The 19913-nt window shown below is 36.4% G+C and overlaps 1 protein-coding gene and 1 long non-coding RNA gene across 5 annotated transcripts in view; one reads left to right on the top strand and one right to left on the bottom strand.

Moving 5' to 3' along the window:
* The window catches only part of ZNF385D (zinc finger protein 385D), a 924724-nt gene that overhangs the window by 876369 nt on the left and 28442 nt on the right, over positions 1 to 19913 (top strand). For 3 of the 4 annotated variants that reach the window (XM_082392761.1, XM_082392763.1, XM_082392764.1), the window contains one exon: positions 17426 to 17659. The exons of the other annotated variant lie outside the window; for it this stretch is intronic. In XM_082392761.1, coding sequence (XP_082248887.1) covers positions 17426 to 17659 — 234 coding nt within the window. The remainder of the gene's footprint in view (positions 1 to 17425; positions 17660 to 19913) is intronic. 4 annotated transcript variants of the gene reach the window in all.
* Positions 1886 to 16224, bottom strand: LOC309629140. Its single transcript, XR_014244885.1, has 2 exons — positions 10569 to 16224; positions 1886 to 10528 (listed from the first exon to the last, which is right to left on the bottom strand). It is a non-coding gene; the product is annotated as an uncharacterized lncRNA (long non-coding RNA).

The following is a 19913-nucleotide window of genomic DNA, read 5'->3' as shown; positions in this document are numbered from 1 at the left end:
TATTTTATTCTTTACATGTTGTGGTAAATAATTTTTTTTAAATTTTGTTCTCAGACTGTTCATTGCTAGTGTATAAAAACACAACTGATTTTTGGACATTGATCTTGTATTCTGCAGCTTTGCTGCACTAGTTTATTAGACCTATTATTTTTTTTTTTTGGTAGATTCCTTGGTATTTTCTATATATAAGATAATGCCTCCTGAAAACAGAGTTTTATTTCTTCCTTTACAATCTGGATATCTTTTATTTCTTGTTCTTGATTAATAGTCCTGGCTAGAACTTTCAGTACAGCCTTAAATAGCAATAGCAAGAGAGACATCCTTGTCTTGCCCCTGATGTAAGGGAGAAAGCTTTTAGCTGGACACTGGCTTTGACTTGGGGCAAAATAAGGAGTCATTGTGGTAGTTTGAGGAGAAGAGTGATGGTATCTAACCCCTATTTTAAAATGATACTGTCTTTTTTATGTTTTAAATGATTATAATTTCTAAAAGTAAGGCTAGAAACCTTAGTAACTATGTTAAGCTATTAAAATCTAACATGGTTCATTACATTTAAATAATATAGTAATATTACCACACAAAAATGTTAATATATGCCTCTATTCTAAATGCTATAAAATTAGTTCTAAATTAAATATATAGTGTGTCCTAGTCATACACATTGTCTTAACAATAATATTTTTGTAGAAATAAAAAATTACTTCTATATGATTCTGCAATGTCCTACTGATATTATGTATTTTTTTACACTTACCTCTTGCTGTTAAAGATTTTTCTTTTAACCAGGTGGCGGCAATAAACCCTAAAAAAATCTTGGCGCTGATAATGGCTTTCCTAATTAATAGCTATATGGTTCTAACAAGTGACGTTATATCAGTAAGCCAGTTTTCTCTTTTATAAAATAAGAATTCTAATGTCTACCTCACAGTATTTTCCTGAGTATAAAAAAAGAAGAGTCTACAAAATATGTTTGAAAACTCATAAAGACCAAACAAATGTAGGACATTACTATTATTTTGTATCTTTTAAGGTTTCTTTATAACACATTTGTTTAATTTTGTAATTATTTAGGTTTGCATTTGAGAAAGTGTACTGTTATACCAAATAGCTGATTCCTGTAACAGTAATGACATTTAGAGTAAGGACCTATAAAACGAGGCAGCTAGGTTGTTGGATTACCTAGAGAGAGCCACTCTGTATCATGCAAAATTTAAAATAGCAAAAAATAATGACACATAAAAGTAGTTGAAGAAGCAGTCTTTATCTCATTTTGAGTGATGCATTATCTGTCATTTTGGGTGTATTGTATAACATATATCTTGCAAAATCATCTGTAGACTTCTTTGGCATTTACCATTCATTTGTGTGTTTCAGTGATATTCACATCAGAATTCATAAATCGTCATATCTGGTGGCACCTTTTCTGTTAGCATCTCAGAAATCTTAACAGGATTTATCCTTCAATAGAAATGGAACATCTGTGATGATGGGACCTTCAAAGATCGAAAGAGAAGAATTTCATCCAAATTCTATGGGTTGGTTCATCATATCGATCCATCTGGACTGACTGATAAAAATATCCTTTAAGAGGAGAAACTCACAAAAGTTCCTTCCTTATAAAATCTGTAATTTAGAAGGGCAAATAAGACACGGCTCTCTTGCTTTTCTCTCTTCCTTCTTTTCTTTCTAGTTCTCTCTTATCTTGCCAAAAACAGAGTTAATAAGCAAATACAAATAATTTCTATCTCATTCGGATCTATTCAACTTAAGTTAATTAAACTTCCAGTCTGAGGAAACATTTATCAACCCAGATTGACAAGTCAAGCAGTGAAGAGACTTCTACTGGCTTTGGAATTGTGTTTTGAAGGTTAGGTCACAGTGGAGATTTTCTGAAGTGTTAAGTAAAAAGCAAATGATTACTGATATTATGGCATGGCAGTGCTAAAAGCACATAAATCGTGTGTTGAGTAAAAATAAAGTGAAACTACAATACATTATTTTTTTCAATATCTAAGCACATTCTTCAAGAATTCCCCCAACTCTTAGGATTATCTGTCCCCTTAAAATACCTAGGTGAATTTATATGGGGCTTCAGTTTTGGTAAAGAGCATTGTATTTTTACAAAGCTAGACCTAAGCAATGATGTTCTTTGGATGAGCTTCTGAGAAAAGATGAACCAGATCATACAACTTAACTCTGTGTGTCGACATGCCCAATCCTTGGTCACTTCCCGCACCCCCCAGCTGACCTGGAAAGTTTTTAAAGTTTAAAGTTTTGCTTTCTCTAGAAATGCCTTCAATGAGTGGTAGCTTACAGGAGCAAATTAAAATCTCAAAGGGAGAGATACATACATACATGTGTTATTTTAATTATTTACATTGTTATTTTTGATGGGGTTGGGAGTAGGCAGGTTGAACAAAAGAGGAAAAAGTAAAGGAGCTTGAGCCTAGCCTTGTTCTACCTGCCTGTTCATCCCAGTGTGATCCAGGGGCATGAGACCCAAAGACCAGACCCACACACCCATCTCTTCCTCTGCCTCTCCTGCCCTTGCAGGTGGTAGCCATGAGTACTCTTTCCTCAGTAAAACCATGACAGGGCTGTCCAAGAGGTAAAGCCATTATGCTAAAAATAACCCGACAAGGTCACCACATCATCTACCTGCCATGGTCTTGAGTCGCATCCTCAAATACCCCAGAGCTGCTTCTTCTCACCCAGCTTGCCTTCTGGCTCCGACTTTTCTCTCCAGCCCTGTGAATTGGCTGTTGGGACCTGGCTGTGATCTGGACTGCTTGGCAACAGACTTCCCAGTGCCAGGCGTCAGTGTGGTACTCTCTGCCCACCCAGACTTTTGACTCCACACATCCAGCCCTGGACTGCTCACATTCTTGGCCTGGCTTCCCTCCCAAGCAAGAGGCTGCCAGAAAGGACGTGAATGGAACCAGTCACATGTTGCAGTAGGCTTTTCCGCTTCTAGCGAAACTTCTTCAAAAGAACCCAGTGTTGATTTAAAACAGGTTTACAGAAAACAGGGTACATAAGATGAAAATCTTCTCTCCCAAGAAAATTAACTTTAAAAAAGTGATCTATAAAACAAAGTGGTTTACCCAGAGTACTGGCTTTTAATTTTAATTTTCACAGTTGGGTTTGAGTTCAAAGTGATAGAAATAGAAATAGTGATCTATTAGAGATCTAATAGTGATCACTAGAAATAGTGATCATTAAAAACAGGTAAATAAGGAGTTTGGGATTAAAATATACACACTACTATATATAAAATAAATAATCAACAAGAACCTATTGTATAGCACAGGGAACTCTACTCAATATTCTGTAATAACCTATATGGGAGAAGAATCTGAAAAAGAACGAATATATGTATTTGTGCAACTGAATCACTTTGCTGTACACCTGAAACTAACACAACATTGTAAATCAACTATACTCCGATAGAAACTAAAAATTAAATTAAAAAAACAGTTATAGAATTATATATTCTAAATAAAATAATGACTCTTTCCTGAGGCTTAAGAATTATATATTTAAAGTATCTTATCTAAATTAATGATGAAATCTCAGAACTTCTATTCATATCAAATTGTTTCTAATATACTGTTCTGATCTGACTCATGAAATGAGTTCCCAAAGGGCAAAATGGAATAGAACTGCCATCATCCTTTGAGAGGTCAGGTTGCTTGAGACTAGATTTCTATCCCTGTGTAGCTGTAAAAATATTTAACATTCTGCAGGATCAGAATTACCATACTGACTAACCATCAGAGATAATAAAAATTTATTGTTAAATTAATTTTTCTACAGTGTATTCTTTATTAACACAGCTCCACTTTAAAAATATATTTATCTTAAAGTGTTGAATTAAATATTAGTTGATAGAGCTAACCAAGAATAAGCCTTTTTTTTTTCTTAAATATATTCTCAAAATAAATAATTCGATTTGAAGCTGTTGAAATAACGCCAGAATAACTAGTCTCTTCAATAAGGCCTGAGGAAAATCCAAATGGTTATTCTGCATCATTTAGACAAAAGAGAGATTGACATATGTTTTTTAGTGTTTCAGTTAGTGTTTTGGTGAAATGGTGATACAATTATAATCAACGTATTTTCAAAAACAAAAAGAAGATTTCATAATATGATGAGTTTTTGTGCAAGAGGCAGTCTGCTGTAGCTTGGAATTTCTGGAACTGTGTAATAGTTTATGAGATTATAATAGGAGAGACAATTCTATACCTGGAATTTCATGAAAATCTGGTTTATATGGTTTCTGTAGCTAAAAATAGGAATATTGGAAATAGGTCTGTTGGGTTTGCTGTGAAGAGAAGCATTTGCTCCAGAATTTTATGATTTCCAAGCAGTTCTATTAATTTTTCAGCAGCCAACTTTTAAAGAAATAATGAGTAGAATTCTGATTTCTCCTGTTCGTTTTGATGTGCACAGTTTTCTTAATTTTTATGTGTCCTCCAACTCTTAAAAATCTTCTTGGCTGAGGTATGTTAACATTACATGGAAACAGCTTCTTCAAGGAGAGAAATTTTATCAAAAAGTGATTGTATTATGTGATGACCTCCCGTCTTCTTGCCCTTCCTGATGAGGGCAAAATAATAATAAATTGCTGTTTTGGGTGAAATAATTTGGGTAGTTTGAGTCTTGAGACACACAGTTTATAGTTTAAATGGAATGCCTAGCAGTTGTTGAAAACTCGTTATGAAAAATATATGTATATATAATATGTTTTCTTGATTTTTTAAAGGTCCTCTCTTTCTCTATATTTCTCTCGTGTTTGCCAACCATTTCCCATAATTTGTCCAATAGAACTTACTCTCTGAAAACGTCTTTCCTGGTCCTCTGAAATTAAAAAAAAAAAAATTATTCTACATGTCTGAGTGTGGCAAATATATAACAGTTACATCGTGGTATCTTTCTGGTGGTTAAAATGTTTTCTTCATAGTCAATCTATGAAATGCTAACACTGTAATGAAAACTACTAAGTAACTCTTAGACATACTATAAAATGCCCCAGATCAGATGGGTTAATGTTCTAAAATATATCCACACTAAATATTTTATCATTGTGCCATCCATGATGAGAGCTTGTTTTCTTATCTTCAGGACAGTTCTGCGGTACAACAAAATTTGAAGAGCTGACAGTTACTACTTCCTTTTAATTATCTGGGCTTCCTAACAGGATTGTACAGCAAGGATTTGTGAGCTAGATGGCTTGGAGTGACTGTCTCCACATTCTCAATTCTCCACATGCTCTAAATTCACTAGTCAGAAAGCAGGCTCTCCCTCACTCTGTGTTCAATTTCAATTAGTAAAAGCTTTCAAAATTCATGATTTATCATGTCCTAATTCTAAATAGATATTATAGATTTAAGCACACAAGGCAAACCCTCAGTTTTAACCTAAAGCACACAGCCAGAAGGAAGATTACTGCTTTACAAATATAACAGATAAACTACCAAAGGCAATTGTTGTAAAACTCTGCCTTGACTTTTTGCCAGATTGGAAATTTTCAGTGCGCGTGTCTCCTCGTTAATGAAATGGGAAGTGTCACTGTGGCATGCAGCAATTTTTTTTCCTTGCAGAAAACTCTTGAAAGAGGGGAACTACCATTCGTAGATTTGGAAAGATTTTCTTTTTCCTTCTGCCTTACTAAGGGGAAAAAAAAAAAAAAAAAAACTCTATTAGAAACCCAAAAAGGCAGTTTCCTATGCCTTTTAGTGGCATCTGAGTCACTTAAAATAGCTTTGGAATAAACGGATTTTCTTTTTGTCTTCCTCTTTCTTTCCCTTTTGTAATGTTTATCAGAAAGTTCACAGATTCTGACAAAACTCACCCCTTCTTCTTGGTGCTTATCAGTTGTATGTACAGTGGTCGAACCCACTCAATCAACTCTCCCAAGGCCTCGTGGTCCTGCCTTCCAAGTAACCTGGGTTGTTTGTTTGTTTGCTTTTTGCTTTTTTTAAAAATTTACTTGTTATTTTATATTGGAGTATAGTTGATATACAATGTTGTGTTAGTTTCAGGTGTACAGCAAAGTGATTCAGTTATACATATACATATATCGATTCTTTTTCAGATTATTTTCCATTATAGGTTATTGCAAAATAATTGCATCGAGTTCCCTGTGCTATACAGTAGGTCCTTGATGATTATCTGTTTTATATATAGTAGTATGTATATGTTAATCCAAAACTCCTAATTTATCCTTCCTCCCCCCATGTTTCCCCTTTGGTAACCATAAGTTTGTTTTCTAAGTCTGTGAGTCTGCTTCTGTTCATTTGTATCATTTTTATTTATCACTTATCACATATAAGTGAAATCATATGATACTTGTTCAAATAACTTAGTTTTGAATTAATTTACTTTGGATTAATTTATGTTTGGAAAGGATGAAGTATACATTCTGTGAGTGGTGTAGGAAACAAATTTCCTTGGAAACACAGATTCTAAGTTAGGAAGAGAAGACTGTGTCTTACAAAAGAGTCCCTGGTTTAAAGGCTTAAATGGCAGGTTAATTAAGCCCCATAGTTATTCTTCTCTGTTTCAAGGATCTGAATTGTCTCCATCCTCCCTCATTTATAATCACATCTATCCCCCAAACTGCATCTTTCAGCAGAGATAGTCATTGCTTGTTCAGGTATCTAAAATATTTTTTAAGAGTTGTTCTCTAATTTATTCTGAATTCCCTCTTAGGGTGGTTAACTTGTCCTGACTTGCAAGGGACTTTCCCTGAAAGTACTAAAAATCCCATGTCTCAGAAACTCCCTTAGTCACAGGCAAAATAGGACCTTGGTCACCCAATCTCTATTTCCCTTTTTTTACATTCATGACTTTCTATTTAATTGTCATTATAGCTCTAGTGCTGAGACCAATTAAGCTAAATCAGAAAGTAGTTGACAGGTCTGTCAGTGGTGGTTCCTGAAGTGTCATCCTCAGCCCAGAAGCAGCAAAAACATGGGGGTATTTGCTAGAAATAAAGATATTCAGGCCGCAGCCCAGACCTAGGAACCATAAACTCTAAGGGTGGTAATCAACAATCTGTGTTTGATTAAACCTCCAGGTGGTTCAATGTATAGTAAAGTTTCGGAACCGCTAGTTTACAGGAACAGGATGATTTTTGATTCACAAAAGTTTCCAACATCTTGGCTGCATCGTTGTTGGATGCTGTGACAGCCAAAAGAGCACAGAGGAAATAGAGTGAAAGAAAATTATAAGGTGAAAATGATTTAGGATGAAAACTTAGGTTAGCAGATCAGAGATTTGCTATTTATATCGCTGTGCCGATGTTCAGTCTAGTGCCTTATGGGGGTACGACCTCAACTTTTGAAAGAAAGGCAAATACCTAACAGAACAAATTTGTTGACAGCAGCCTCTGTATTTATCAATTACCAAATATCTAGCAAGCTTTGTTATAGTTGCATATGGAGTATATTAAATATAAGCTGTAGGAGTAGGGAATACAATCCCCATTGACTTTGAGAAACTAAGGCTGCAATGTGATAAGATATTGATTGAGATGTCATGTTGAGGTGACACTGGGATATTAAGTCATAATCCTTTACACACAGCTGGCGAGACATGTCAGGCTCCTGCCCTGGAATGAGTCTCTGCTTGTGAACTTGAAAGAAAGAAATGAGGGCAAACTATCTGGTAAAGAAAAAAATAAGACTAACTCTAACCAGCTTTCTCTCCTTGGAACAGAGACCTTGCCTTCTGGGGGACAGCCTCAAGCCAGTCATAAGCCCAGCGTCTCAGAACCACTGTGGAAATGAGCAGGGTTTGGGGCACAGACACAGTGTCGCGAGAGCACCTTTCAAAGTGGCAGCCCACAGCCCACAGAGAAGATTGTGGTCCGCAAGAGTTCTCACACACACACGCACACACACACACACACACACACAGCTGCTAACACTTAAAATTTGGAAATTGTACATGAAACTTTCTGGCTTTCACAAAAATAATAATCAAAGCATCTGGTAAAACGGGGCATGAATTTCTAAGATGGCTGACCAGAAGTGTACAATGAACTTCCCCATTTTTGTGGAGTTATGTGCTCTCCAGTTTACCACAGTGAGTAATTCTATCAGTGTCAATTGCCCAGCTTCACTCCTTTACACTGTCTGCCTTTTCCTGTTGGGTGTGTGTGTAGGGCTGGAGTGGGGAGGGGGGGGGGCGCTGACTACCGCCTAGATTTATGCTGCTTTTACTTGGTGAAATCCCAGTTTAAACTACTATTATGTAACAGCCTAAATGGGAAAAGAATTTGAAAAAGAATAGATACATGTATACGTATAACTGAATCACTTCATTGTTCACCTGAAACTAACACAACATTGTTAACTATATTCCAATATAAAATTAGAAGTTTAAAATAAATAAATAAATACATAAACAAACAAACTAGAGACCTCCATTCTGAGGTCAAGGACATTTAAGGTTAGAAGATACAAAGTAGGTCTCAGCTTCTGTTGGCCAACTGTTGGATCCCGCCTAACTCCCCAGGACCTGGGTAATTCCTGCTGAGCCCTTGGTGCTTCCAGAGTCTCTGATCTCCCTTCTCCTTGGCCTGGTCCTCTTGCCTTCTTTCCTTCACATTAGCCCCACTCTCTACTTCCTGTCCCAAGTCAAGCATCCTTTGATCAGGTTCTGACCACCACCACCTTCTGAGGGCTTCTGCATCATTCGCTAACCTGACAACCTGATTCTCTAGCCTTCTTACCACCCCCCCCACCCCGCCAATTTTAGGAATTGATAGGAATAACCTAAATTCCTGATAAATGTTCCTATAAAATGAAAGTAATCTCACGTTACCCTCTCAAATCACATGATCCTCTTAAAAAAATGGCCGATCCCCATGAAACTAATGAGTCCTGGCTTCAAGAGGAAAAATCCGGAAGTTGAATCAGCTCTTTCTTTCAACAGGCTCTGAAAATAGTTTTCAGCAGAATAATTTATGTTCTAAGCTGCACCTGGTGTACATGGCCCAAAGTGAGTTCAACAGATCAATCACCAGGATCCCTGAGTCTGAATCTACTCTTGATGTAATTGCCTCAAACAGATGGTAGATTGGGCAGCTTTGGGACACATCTCAGAAGTTGCAGTTAGATATTTTTGTTATGTAAGTTTTTGAAATCGCTTGCCTTCCTATAGTTTCTGATGCACAAAAGACATGGGAACTCTAGTTCAAAGGATGTAAAGGTAGAAAGAATTACTCACCTGAGCCCTTAGGACATTAAGAGTTTTAATCAGTGGATCACTTTTTGCATGGCACTTCCAAATAACAGAACTTTGGAGGTGTGATAAAGTTAGAGTTTGAAGTACAGGTATTTTTCTGGTATTTTCTGGTGATGCCTCTTCCTGCTCTACTTCCTCAAAGAGAGCAAATCCATTGTTCCCTCCCCTCTTGTGGTATTGGGGCCCTGTCACTCTAGTACACAAATGACATTGTGTTTACTTTTGTTCTTTTTTAATTTTATTGAAGTAGAGTTGATTTACAATGTTGTGTTAGTTTCAGGTGTACAGCAAAGTGATTAGTTGCACAAATACATATATTCATTCTTTTCCAGATTCTTTTCTCCCTGTGCTATACAATAGGTCCTTGTTGGTTATCTATCTTATATATAGTAGTGTGTGTACATTCATCCCAAGCTCCTGATTTATCCCTCCCCCGCCCCACGTTTCCCCTTTGGTAACCATAAGTTTGTTTTTGATATCTGTAAGTCTGTTTCTGTTTCATAAATAAGTTCATTTGTGTCAGTGTCATATTTTTAAAAATTAGATTCCACATATGAGTGATATCATATGTTTGTCTTTGTCTGACTTATTTCACTTAGTATGATAATCTCTAGTTGCATCCATGTTGCTGCAAATGGCATTATTTCGTTCTTTTTTATGGCTGAGTACATCATGTTTACTTTTTAACCTCCAGTGATTAACACAGGGTCTGACACATGAGCGTTCAGTCAGGTCCACCCCAAAAGTTTCAGGGCCAAGACAAGAGTTCAAATGGAGACCATGCAGTGTATAGCTAAATGTTTACAAGCTGTACCTCAAGCTTCCCTGGCAGCCCCCCAGCCTTTACCCAGGGATTGCCTTTGTGACCTGAAGGTCAAAGAATCTCCCTGCCTGAGTCAGCCCTGAGCCCTACCGAATGATAACACAGCTCTGCAGGAACAGGGCAGAAGCTGTGCCCCAAGCCAGCCCTCTGGGTGGTGACTGGACCCACCCCAATCAGGTAGCCCACTGGGGAAGCATCCTTCCTCCTCAACCTCATTTTGTGGACTCAGGATTCCCAAGCAATTTTAAGCATTTCCTGTATCACCATAGCAGAAAGAGGGAGGGAATGTTTTGGGGGGACTTTGCCTAGACATACCTTTCGGTGATTTGAGGTTATTGGTGATTTGAAAACAAACATTTTTCTCTGGTTTCCAGATAGAGGCTGTGATCTCCTTTTACCTCTCAACATACATAGCCACACATGCACACACATAGACACGCATGCACACACCTAGACACGCATGCACACACCTAGACACACATGCACACACATAGCCACACATGCACACACATAGATGCACAAATCATAAACATCTATGCACACAATCACACACAAACCTGTGAACTTTCAGACTCAATACTCTGGCCTTTGGGGCACCAGTCCAGCTCTCACTTCCCTTTCTAATTAAAATTTCCATTTGCTCAGCTGGTTATCAAACTGTCTAAAAAGTGTTTTTATAAGATCAAAAAAATGCAAAAATAGACTTTTGTTTCAGTGGCTTGTGATACGTGGAGGCCAGTGCAGGGGCCATTCCTGCCTGTGTCTAAGAGGCTGGTACTATGCCCGGTCAATGTTGATCAAATTGGATGAAATCCAGAGGAAGGAAACCACCAGTAATAATTTCTAAAAACTTGGGATTTTTAAATTTTTGTAATGAAGCACCTTTTTATACTTCAGAATGTCAGCATATTTAAGAGGAAGCAGCTGTTCTCACTTGCTAGCAAGCCTGGTTGAGACTTCATTTCACACAGAGAAGAAGGAAATAAATTGTGTATCATTCTGAGTCTTCAGTCTAGCAGAAAACATGATGATTATCTTTGGGACATACTATTAATTTCTGTTACCTGGGAGGAAACTTAAATAACTCACATCTGGTTCTCTCAGTTGGGTTATGAAGTCTGTAACTAAGAGAATAAATTTCTTACCTGGACCATGTAACTTGGCTGTTTCATTTTATTATCTAGAATTCAAGTTGTTGATTATTTCTGGAATCTTTTCTTATGCTTTTTGAATTTTTTAAAAAAGTATTTACAGTGTTTTTATATAAGAATGAGGGCCAAAATGGGCCACTCTGAATACTGACAATTTTCCTTTCATTCTCCACTAAAGCCCCATTCCACAAAGTATTAACAATCTGTTCTGATGTCAAAGCCAAATAGTGACAGTTACAATAATGAATGTTTGCTCGAGGGCACTGGCGGAAAAACGGCACAGAAATGCAAACCCCAGCCATCTCAAACCGTTCCTTCCCACTGGAATGCACCCATTCTTTTCGACTCCCAGTCACATAGATTGTTCCCATTGGGTCATTGGTTGAATAGCGCAAAGAAATCTGAATCTGGGAAACATTAAGAAAAGTGAATCGTTATTCTAGTTTTGCATCTTTTGGAAAAGACAAAAGAAAAAAGTGCAATAAGGAAGGCTTGTGCGTTACTCTTATCATTTTGCAGAAGAGGTTGTTTGAGAGCTGTAGGTTTTTTTTTCTCCTCTCCTTCTAAATGGACTCCAGCAACTTAATACATTAGCATAAATGGATGATTGGGCATACATGATTGACTCTAGCTCCGGCCAAGTTCAGTTTTTTTTAAGTCAAATTTTTAAGATTCTATCTTCCAACACTCATAATAAATCACGACTAATTGGAATTAACTGAAAGGGATATAGTCAGTTCTTTTACGAACAAAATCAAAATTTTAGCAATGAAAAATAAATGAAGAGCTTGTGCTTCTGAGCCAGACTGTCTGAATTCAAATCATTGTACTTCAGCTGGCAGCTCTGGCATTGCGCAAGTTCCCAAATCTCTCCATACCTCAATTTCTTCTCTAAGATGAGGATAAAAATGGTATGCCCATCTTTGTTTTTTTTAATTGACGTATAGTTGATTTACAGTGTTGTGTTAGTTTCAGGTGTTCAACAAAGTGATTCAGTCATATATATGTACATATATTTATATATTCTATATTACTTTGTATATTATATATTATATATATATTATTTTTAAGATTTTTTTCCATTATATGTTATTACAAGATATTGAGTGTAGTTCCCTGTGCTATACAGTAGGTCCTTGTTTATCTTTTTTATATATAGTAGTGTGTCTCTATTAATCCCAAACTCCTAATTTATCCTCTTAGTTTTTTATGAGGATTGAATGAGTTAATACCTATAAATGCTTTGGAATTGTTTTTACCATCATAAGCTATAATTGTGTTTTGTTCATTCATTCATTCATTTATTCATTCATTGCTTTCTTTCAATAAATATTTATTGACTGCCTTTTTATGCCAAGTATAAGTGCAAGGATATAGCAACGGACAAAACTGATAAAGGTTGTTAAGTTTATTATTATTATTATTCCAAGTCATTATGGGATGTCTCATGAACCACTCAGCACATAATGGGCATCTATTATCCTTCCCATCTCCTAGCACAAAATAGCGGCTCAATAAATGTTGATGGAGGGAAGTTCAGATACATGAGTCATTGCAACATAGAATAACAATCTGGAATTGCAATAAGGATTTGGAATTGGGAGATGCAATGTCAAGTCCCAGTTTTACTGAAATTTCCTAATCTAAAAACCTAGAAAGCTATACCATGAAACCACTAAGATCCCTTTTGACTATGATTCTAGAAAGTAACTGAAATGATGCACTATTTGTTGACTGGTTATAATTCTATTTTTCTTAAAATAAATAAACTTCTAATTTTAGTCTCCTTTAAATCTACAGAAAAGGTACAAAACACGACAGAGGGTTCCCGTATATGCTCTCAGTTTCCCTTATTATTAACATCTCACATTACTATGGTGTATTTGTCAAAGCTAATGAACAAATATTGATATATTATTACCTGGAGTCCATACTTCATTCTGATTTCATAAGTTTATACCTAAAGTTTTTTTATTTGTTTAAATTATGTAAGTTTCAGGTAAACAGCATTACAATTCAACATCTGTATACACTACAGAGTGATCACCAACATAAGTCTAGTTACCACCCATCACCATATAGTTGACCCCCTTTAGACATTTTGCCCACCTCCACCCCCCTTCCCCTCTGGTAACAACTTATCTAATCTCTGTATCTATGAGTTTGGTTTTGTTTTCTTTTGTTTGTTCCTCTGTTCTGGTTTTTTAGATTCCACCTAGGAGTGAAATCATATGGTATTTGTCTTTCTTCATCTGACTGTTACAATTGTGTGTATGTACCACATCTTTTTCTGAATTTAATTTCTTATTTTATATTGGAGTTTAGTTGATTTACAATGTTGTGTTAGTTTCCTTACGTTCTTTTTTTTTTTTTCTTGCCCCAGGATCCCAACCAGGACACCACATTATATTTAGTAATCCTGTCTCCTTAGACTTGTCTGTACTGCGACAGTTTTTCAGACTTTTCTTGTTTTGATGACCTTAATATTTTTGAGGACTCTTGGTCAGGAATTTTGTAGAATGTCCTTAAATTTAGGTTTGTTTATGCTTTTCTCATGGTTAGACAGGGGTTATGAGTTTTAGGAGGAAGATCACAGAGGTAATTCTCATCACATCCTAGCAAGAGTATATGCTATTAACATGATCAATGATATAAAATTTTATTTTAATGACTGGATAGGTGTTATGTATAATTGGTAATTTAATGCACCATACTAAGGAAAATATCTTTGCTCTATATAATTTTCTATGCAAAGTACAGTCATCCTTACCTGCGCGAGATTGGTTCCAGAACCTTGTTGTTACCACAATCTATGGATGCTCAAGTCCCTTATATAAAATGACGTAGTATTTGCATATAACCTACACACATCCTCCCGTTTACTTTAAATCATCTCTGAATTACTTACAATACTTAATACAATGTAAACATTATGTAACTAGTTGCAAATACAATGTAAATGCTATGTAAATAGTTGCCTACCCACAATAAATTCAGGTTTTGTTTTTTGGAAGTTTCTGGGATTTTTAAAAAAAATATATTCGATCCTTGGTTGTTTGAATCCGCAGATGCAGAACCCTCAGATACCAAGGGCCAACTAAATAAAATAGTTGATTCTTTTGTGGCATAATCTTAAAATATATTTACTTTACTTTAAAAAAAAAAGTCCTCTTTACTACTGGCAAATGAGGAGTAAGTGAAAAACTCATGTCTTGTTATAAATTAATAATACTCTTATTTTTGTGGACTCAAGATCTACATATTAAATTTAATGTCAAACATATAACTGTTTGTATTTCTTTCAAACTAACCTCAAGCTTGAGAAAATTCACAGATATTTGTTCAGCTATGTGGTCTGAAAGATGCAACAAAGTAAGAAGTGCCGGAAGTTAAGCATTTTGATACTAATTCCCCTAAGCCTGTCTCGTGCAAGGGACTTGCCTTAAGAAATATCGATATTAATACTTCACTAAGCCCCAGACATAGACAGTCTGGTGTCTCTAATCTTTGGTGTCCTTGGTATAAATGTACATTATCCTCTGGGATTAGGAATGACGCTGATGTAGCTGTCACAGAGATTGGAAAATCCATGGTTATGTTTATTCTACTTTTGTTATGAATTTCACTGTAAATAGAGAAGTTGGCTTAAGATTACTATAATCTATGCAATGTAAAATTTTCAGATCAAGACATAAAATAAACATTGTCAATCCAGAGGAAAATTGTTAGAAGTAGGGTACTACTAGGGATATCCTTATTTAGATTTAAATGAAATAAATACCTACAGTATCACACTCTGGCTCCAGCAAGTGACCACAATAAGTTTAATTATACCTGTCTTTATGGTTGTCACTTCCCATAGAACTGATCATAAAAACAATTGAGTGGTTTTAGCCCACTACTCTTTGTGACCTTACTATGGAGGTTCATTATTATGGCCAAGAGCATCATTCACAATACATTTTTCCCCAAATCCCTAATTTCTTAATTCCATGAAACACTGTGTCCTGACTCACCATATACTACTTGTGTGACGTTTGGAAATTTCCTTAACTTCGGAAATTTCTTCATTTTCAAAAGTATGTGTGATGGTTAAATGAAATTACATATATATAACACTTAGCAAATGAACTGGCCATTTGCTATTTGTTCACAGACACTCATGCACATGCTTTCAAGGAATAATTTCCGGTTTGCTGGGCGCAATGATGCCTACTGGACCATCTCAAGTTGGTTGTTGTGTTTTATGCCATATCTAGAGTCTCAGAAATATTTTCTGGCAATTACCTGATATTTTAATGTTGGTATCTTAGTAGGCAAGTAAACACTAATCAGGAAGTGGACCTCTCAGTGTTCAAGGAAATAAATGTATTCTGGTGGCAAAATTCGGTGTTAGGATAATTTTATTTATTTTTCTCTAGCCATGAGAGAGACTAGTCATGACACTATGTTTCTTTTTTTTTTTTTCTAAATGGTTGGAGGATATTCTCCACGACACTGCAGGGGACTTACTTAATGGTCTTACAGCTAAATAAGTGATTAAAAGTATAGGAAGTGTCAGGCAAAGGGTAGAGCCAGATGAATCGTTTTATACAATAGCCCTCAACATGAATCTGAAAAAGAATATATATATATATATACACACATATATAAAAGTATATATTATATGTATACATATACACACATATATATATAACTGAATCGCTTTACTGTTCACCCGAAGCATTGTAAATCAACTATATTTCAATAATATTTTTTTTAATGAAAATTAATTAATTAATTAAAAAAAAAAAGCAAGGGCCCATTTCTCTTCTGATTGACTAGTGTGTCTGTTGCCATATTTGGGAAAGAAGCCATAAGCAACCTCACCCATATTCCCACCTCTCTCTCTGGATCAAAGGGCAAATCCAAGTTACAAGGCATCTTGATAACATAAACTAAAAAGAAGTAAGCGTTTATGAGGACAACACTTCATTGCAGGTAGACCACTGTCTTTTACAGCCACTGCCCACTCCATTTATCATGGACTTTACAGTGTGGCATTGGATAGTGACCACAGCAGCATATGGAATGAGAAACAATTCCAAGAGCAGCTGTGGCTGGAGAGACAGCCTGGGAATAGTTTGAATAAGAGGTTAAGAACTAGCCAGCCAGGAGGCAGCAAAAAGTAATATAAAAATAGAAAGCACAGGGCATAGGGCTCATTTGCAATTCATTGTTGGGTATGGCAGACATTGCTGACATCGTGTTAACTAGCCTGTTTGGGTTGGGAGCTGTGTACACCCAAGTGAAGTTAGGACAAGGTAGTCTTACTTTGGAGGTTGACCTCTCCAGCTTCAGAATCAGACTTCAGAGGCAGAAGGGTTGTAGGGTTACAGCGCATCAACACTTTCTTGGTCATCAAGCTCCTGAAAGCTGTGACATTAACATGGTGTGACCAGTCTGTGAATTCCTTATAAAGAATTATAAAGAATGGCTGTTGATGTTTGAATACTTTTGTGTCACAAGCTCCCTGAACACAGCCTGGTGCAGAGCATACATTTAATAAATTATGCTAGATTAGAATTCGTCTTATTTGTATATGGATGATTTTTGTACCTGTCCAATATACAACTCTTTGTAAATAAGGCAACGATTTTCTAAACCTTTGATCTGGACAAAGCGATATGATATCAGGGTTCTTTTTTTTTTTTCTATATTTTGCACAAGCATACACAGGAGGAACAGTACCTATTTTACCTATTTTTTAATTAAAGAAAGAGATGTAGAAGGAAAATAGAAAGACAAGTAGTAAAGAAAAATTAAAATATCTTAAAAACATTTATTCTCCATTTTATTTTTTTTAAGCCATCCTTGTAGAAATATACAAAGCACAATGCACTGTAAAGATTATTTTACTAAGGCCATATGTTAACAAGAGAAATTTGTGAATATGTTTATTTGCCCCATGGAAAAACATTAAAGCATATTTGTATATATTTTCTAGAATTGTCCGAATGTGTTATATCAATAGACAAAACTATAAGTGGTCATCTATGTACATTTCCTCAGGAGATGATTGACACATAGTTGACAAGCAGCAATTGCTAGCTGTTCTTATCAATATTAGCAGAATGTAATATTAGTGATACACTTTCGAATAGGGAAAGGTAATACCACTGTTTTTGCCTTTTCTTCTGTGCTACTTTGACTGCAGACAGTACCACAGGGACACCAGCAATATCAACGACGACAACTGTGGAAATTCGCAAAAGCAGCGTTATGACAACTGAGATCACTTCTAAAGTGGAGAAAAGCCCCACGACAGCCACTGGCAATAGCTCCTGTCCTTCCACGGAGACTGAGGAAGAAAAGGCAAAACGGCTGCTTTACTGTTCTCTATGCAAGGTTGCTGTCAACTCCACCTCACAGCTGGAGGCGCACAACAGTGGTGAGATGCAGCGATTTATTTTCTGTCTCAACAGCTCTGCAATTATCTTCCTCTGAATAGATTAGATCTTTTGCAGCAGGGGACAGAGGGGGAGGCAGAAAACTGGCAATTATTACACGGAATTGATTAACCATTAAAAAGTAAAAATGACAAACAAAGTGTCATTTACAGGGGGGCAAGGAAGGGTTTCCAGGGCTCCCTTGCCATGCTGTATATGTGTTTGTGTGTATGGATGTGTGTTTGTGTTTTATAAACATTAAGAGAGACAGTAAAATATACTTCTGAAGTGTCAGCTTTGCATTTATATGATTTCTAGATTGCTATGTTACTTCCACACATTTGCTTGTAACTGAAATTTTCTGAAGTTGCACCAATAATATAGTTGCAAAAGTTGGTTGCATAACTCCATTCACTTTTGGTTAAAAACCTCCCTATTATGGTTTTTATGGCAAATAATGTTTTTTGGGCTAAATCTATATGAGCTGGACAATTAAACTTAAGAAAATACTTCTTAGAGGCAGCCATGATGTCTACATATAATATTTTATTTATTTTTTCTGACAACGTAAAGATACTATTCCTTTGTTTTGACTGAGGCTCAGAGAAGACACATGACCAGTTAGGTGACAGAGCCATTATTCAAACCCAGGTCTCTCTAACTAACACTAAACTTTCAAATAGCATAACAGAAAATACTGGTAAGCCGGGATGGAATTCCCTCCTGATATATTTTGATTCCATCTACCTGCTCTTTCTATACATCTATGTTTATATCTATATCTATATTTAAAGATGTTACATATCTATATCTGAACCTATCTAACTAGATACAGATATAGAGTATATCTATATCGATTTAAATAGATAAAGATTTTATTGTTTTATTTGTTTATTTATTTATTTATGTCCTGCCTCAGATTTTAGCAAGCCTTTTGTTCCAAGATCAGTTTTTCTCTAAAAGACTGGGTTCATTGCGAGGACTCTGTCAGCAATTACAATAGAAAAAGAATCATTTGTGAATCATACCCTGAGTTAATAGTGCAGCTGTGTGTTGATGGCGTCATCGACCAATCATTGTGCTGCACGCGTAATATTCAAGTACTGACTTCAAGACTCTAAGGGGGTAATTGCAGAAGGAGGACAATTCTTTCCGCACACATCCTTCTGCTGCAGGCAACATGAGTTGTAGTCAGGGAGAGTTCATGAGTTCAGGGGCTGGGAGACACAGAATAGCATCTGGCCCCAAGTCAGAATCTGTATCATTCAGATTTGTCCTCTGTTTACTCCTGCGAATATGTTCTTCCTGAATGTGAGATCACTGGGAAAGCATGGGCATCATTGGAAATCCATTTACTTTTCCAGAATTCTTGATCATCCCCCCATAGTGACAGAGGAACACATTCATTCTGAGGGAGGATCTATTTTGACAGATAAACAAACCATAGCCTTTGAGGTTGGAGTTAATTTACAAAGAACTTGGATGTCCTTTCCGAATTCTGATCAGAAACATCTGATTAGGAGGCAAAGAAGGGATGACTTATTTGTTTATATCACATCAGGTCAACATTTTCCATATTACAGTTCTACGGTCATCTCTGGTTCGTGTGTAAGAATTGCCATTGGAGCTTTATGTATATATATATATTTTATGTGAATGTAAAATATATCCATATGTTTATATATAAATGCATATATATTTATTTGATTCTGATTTATTATATATCCAGGGCCTGGGAAGCTATAGTGTTTGGGAAAAGAAAAAAACCAAAACAAAAAACCTGGCAAGTGTTTTGCAGGCAGAGCTGAGAACTAGTGTAACCTTCTCACCTGGGAGTTTAAGACATGATTTTGATTGTCACCCTTACTTGAATCCCTTTCTAAGGGTGTCCCCTCCAAGCCTTCAGCCCAGTCGGGGGACTGCAGCCACTCCCCTTCCCTCCAAGGTGCTACTTGGGGTTCTTGGTTCCTGTACTTCCCTTCCTGCTTCAGAGATCTTCCCCTCGGGGTGTGATGTTGGTAAACCTGCGGGGTGATTGTAGAGGGCAAGGCTCTGTGTATGTCCCTCTCCTGTCAGGAGTAGGAGTGGACCTTGTAAGTCTCATCATAGGATTATTGTGGTGGGTTCTAGTTTGGGTTCCATGAGAAGCAGACTCTGAGACAAGGATGTCAGGGCAAATAGTTTTTAGGGAGATGAAGGGACCAGGTTAGTGGAGTTGGGAAAGGAGATAGGGCAGGGAAGGCGGCCAGCACAGCC

Source organism: Balaenoptera borealis (assembly GCF_965194805.1).
Source record: "Balaenoptera borealis genome assembly, chromosome: 5".
Lineage (NCBI taxonomy): Eukaryota > Metazoa > Chordata > Mammalia > Artiodactyla > Balaenopteridae > Balaenoptera > Balaenoptera borealis.
This window is presented reverse-complemented; position numbering and strand designations above follow the sequence as displayed.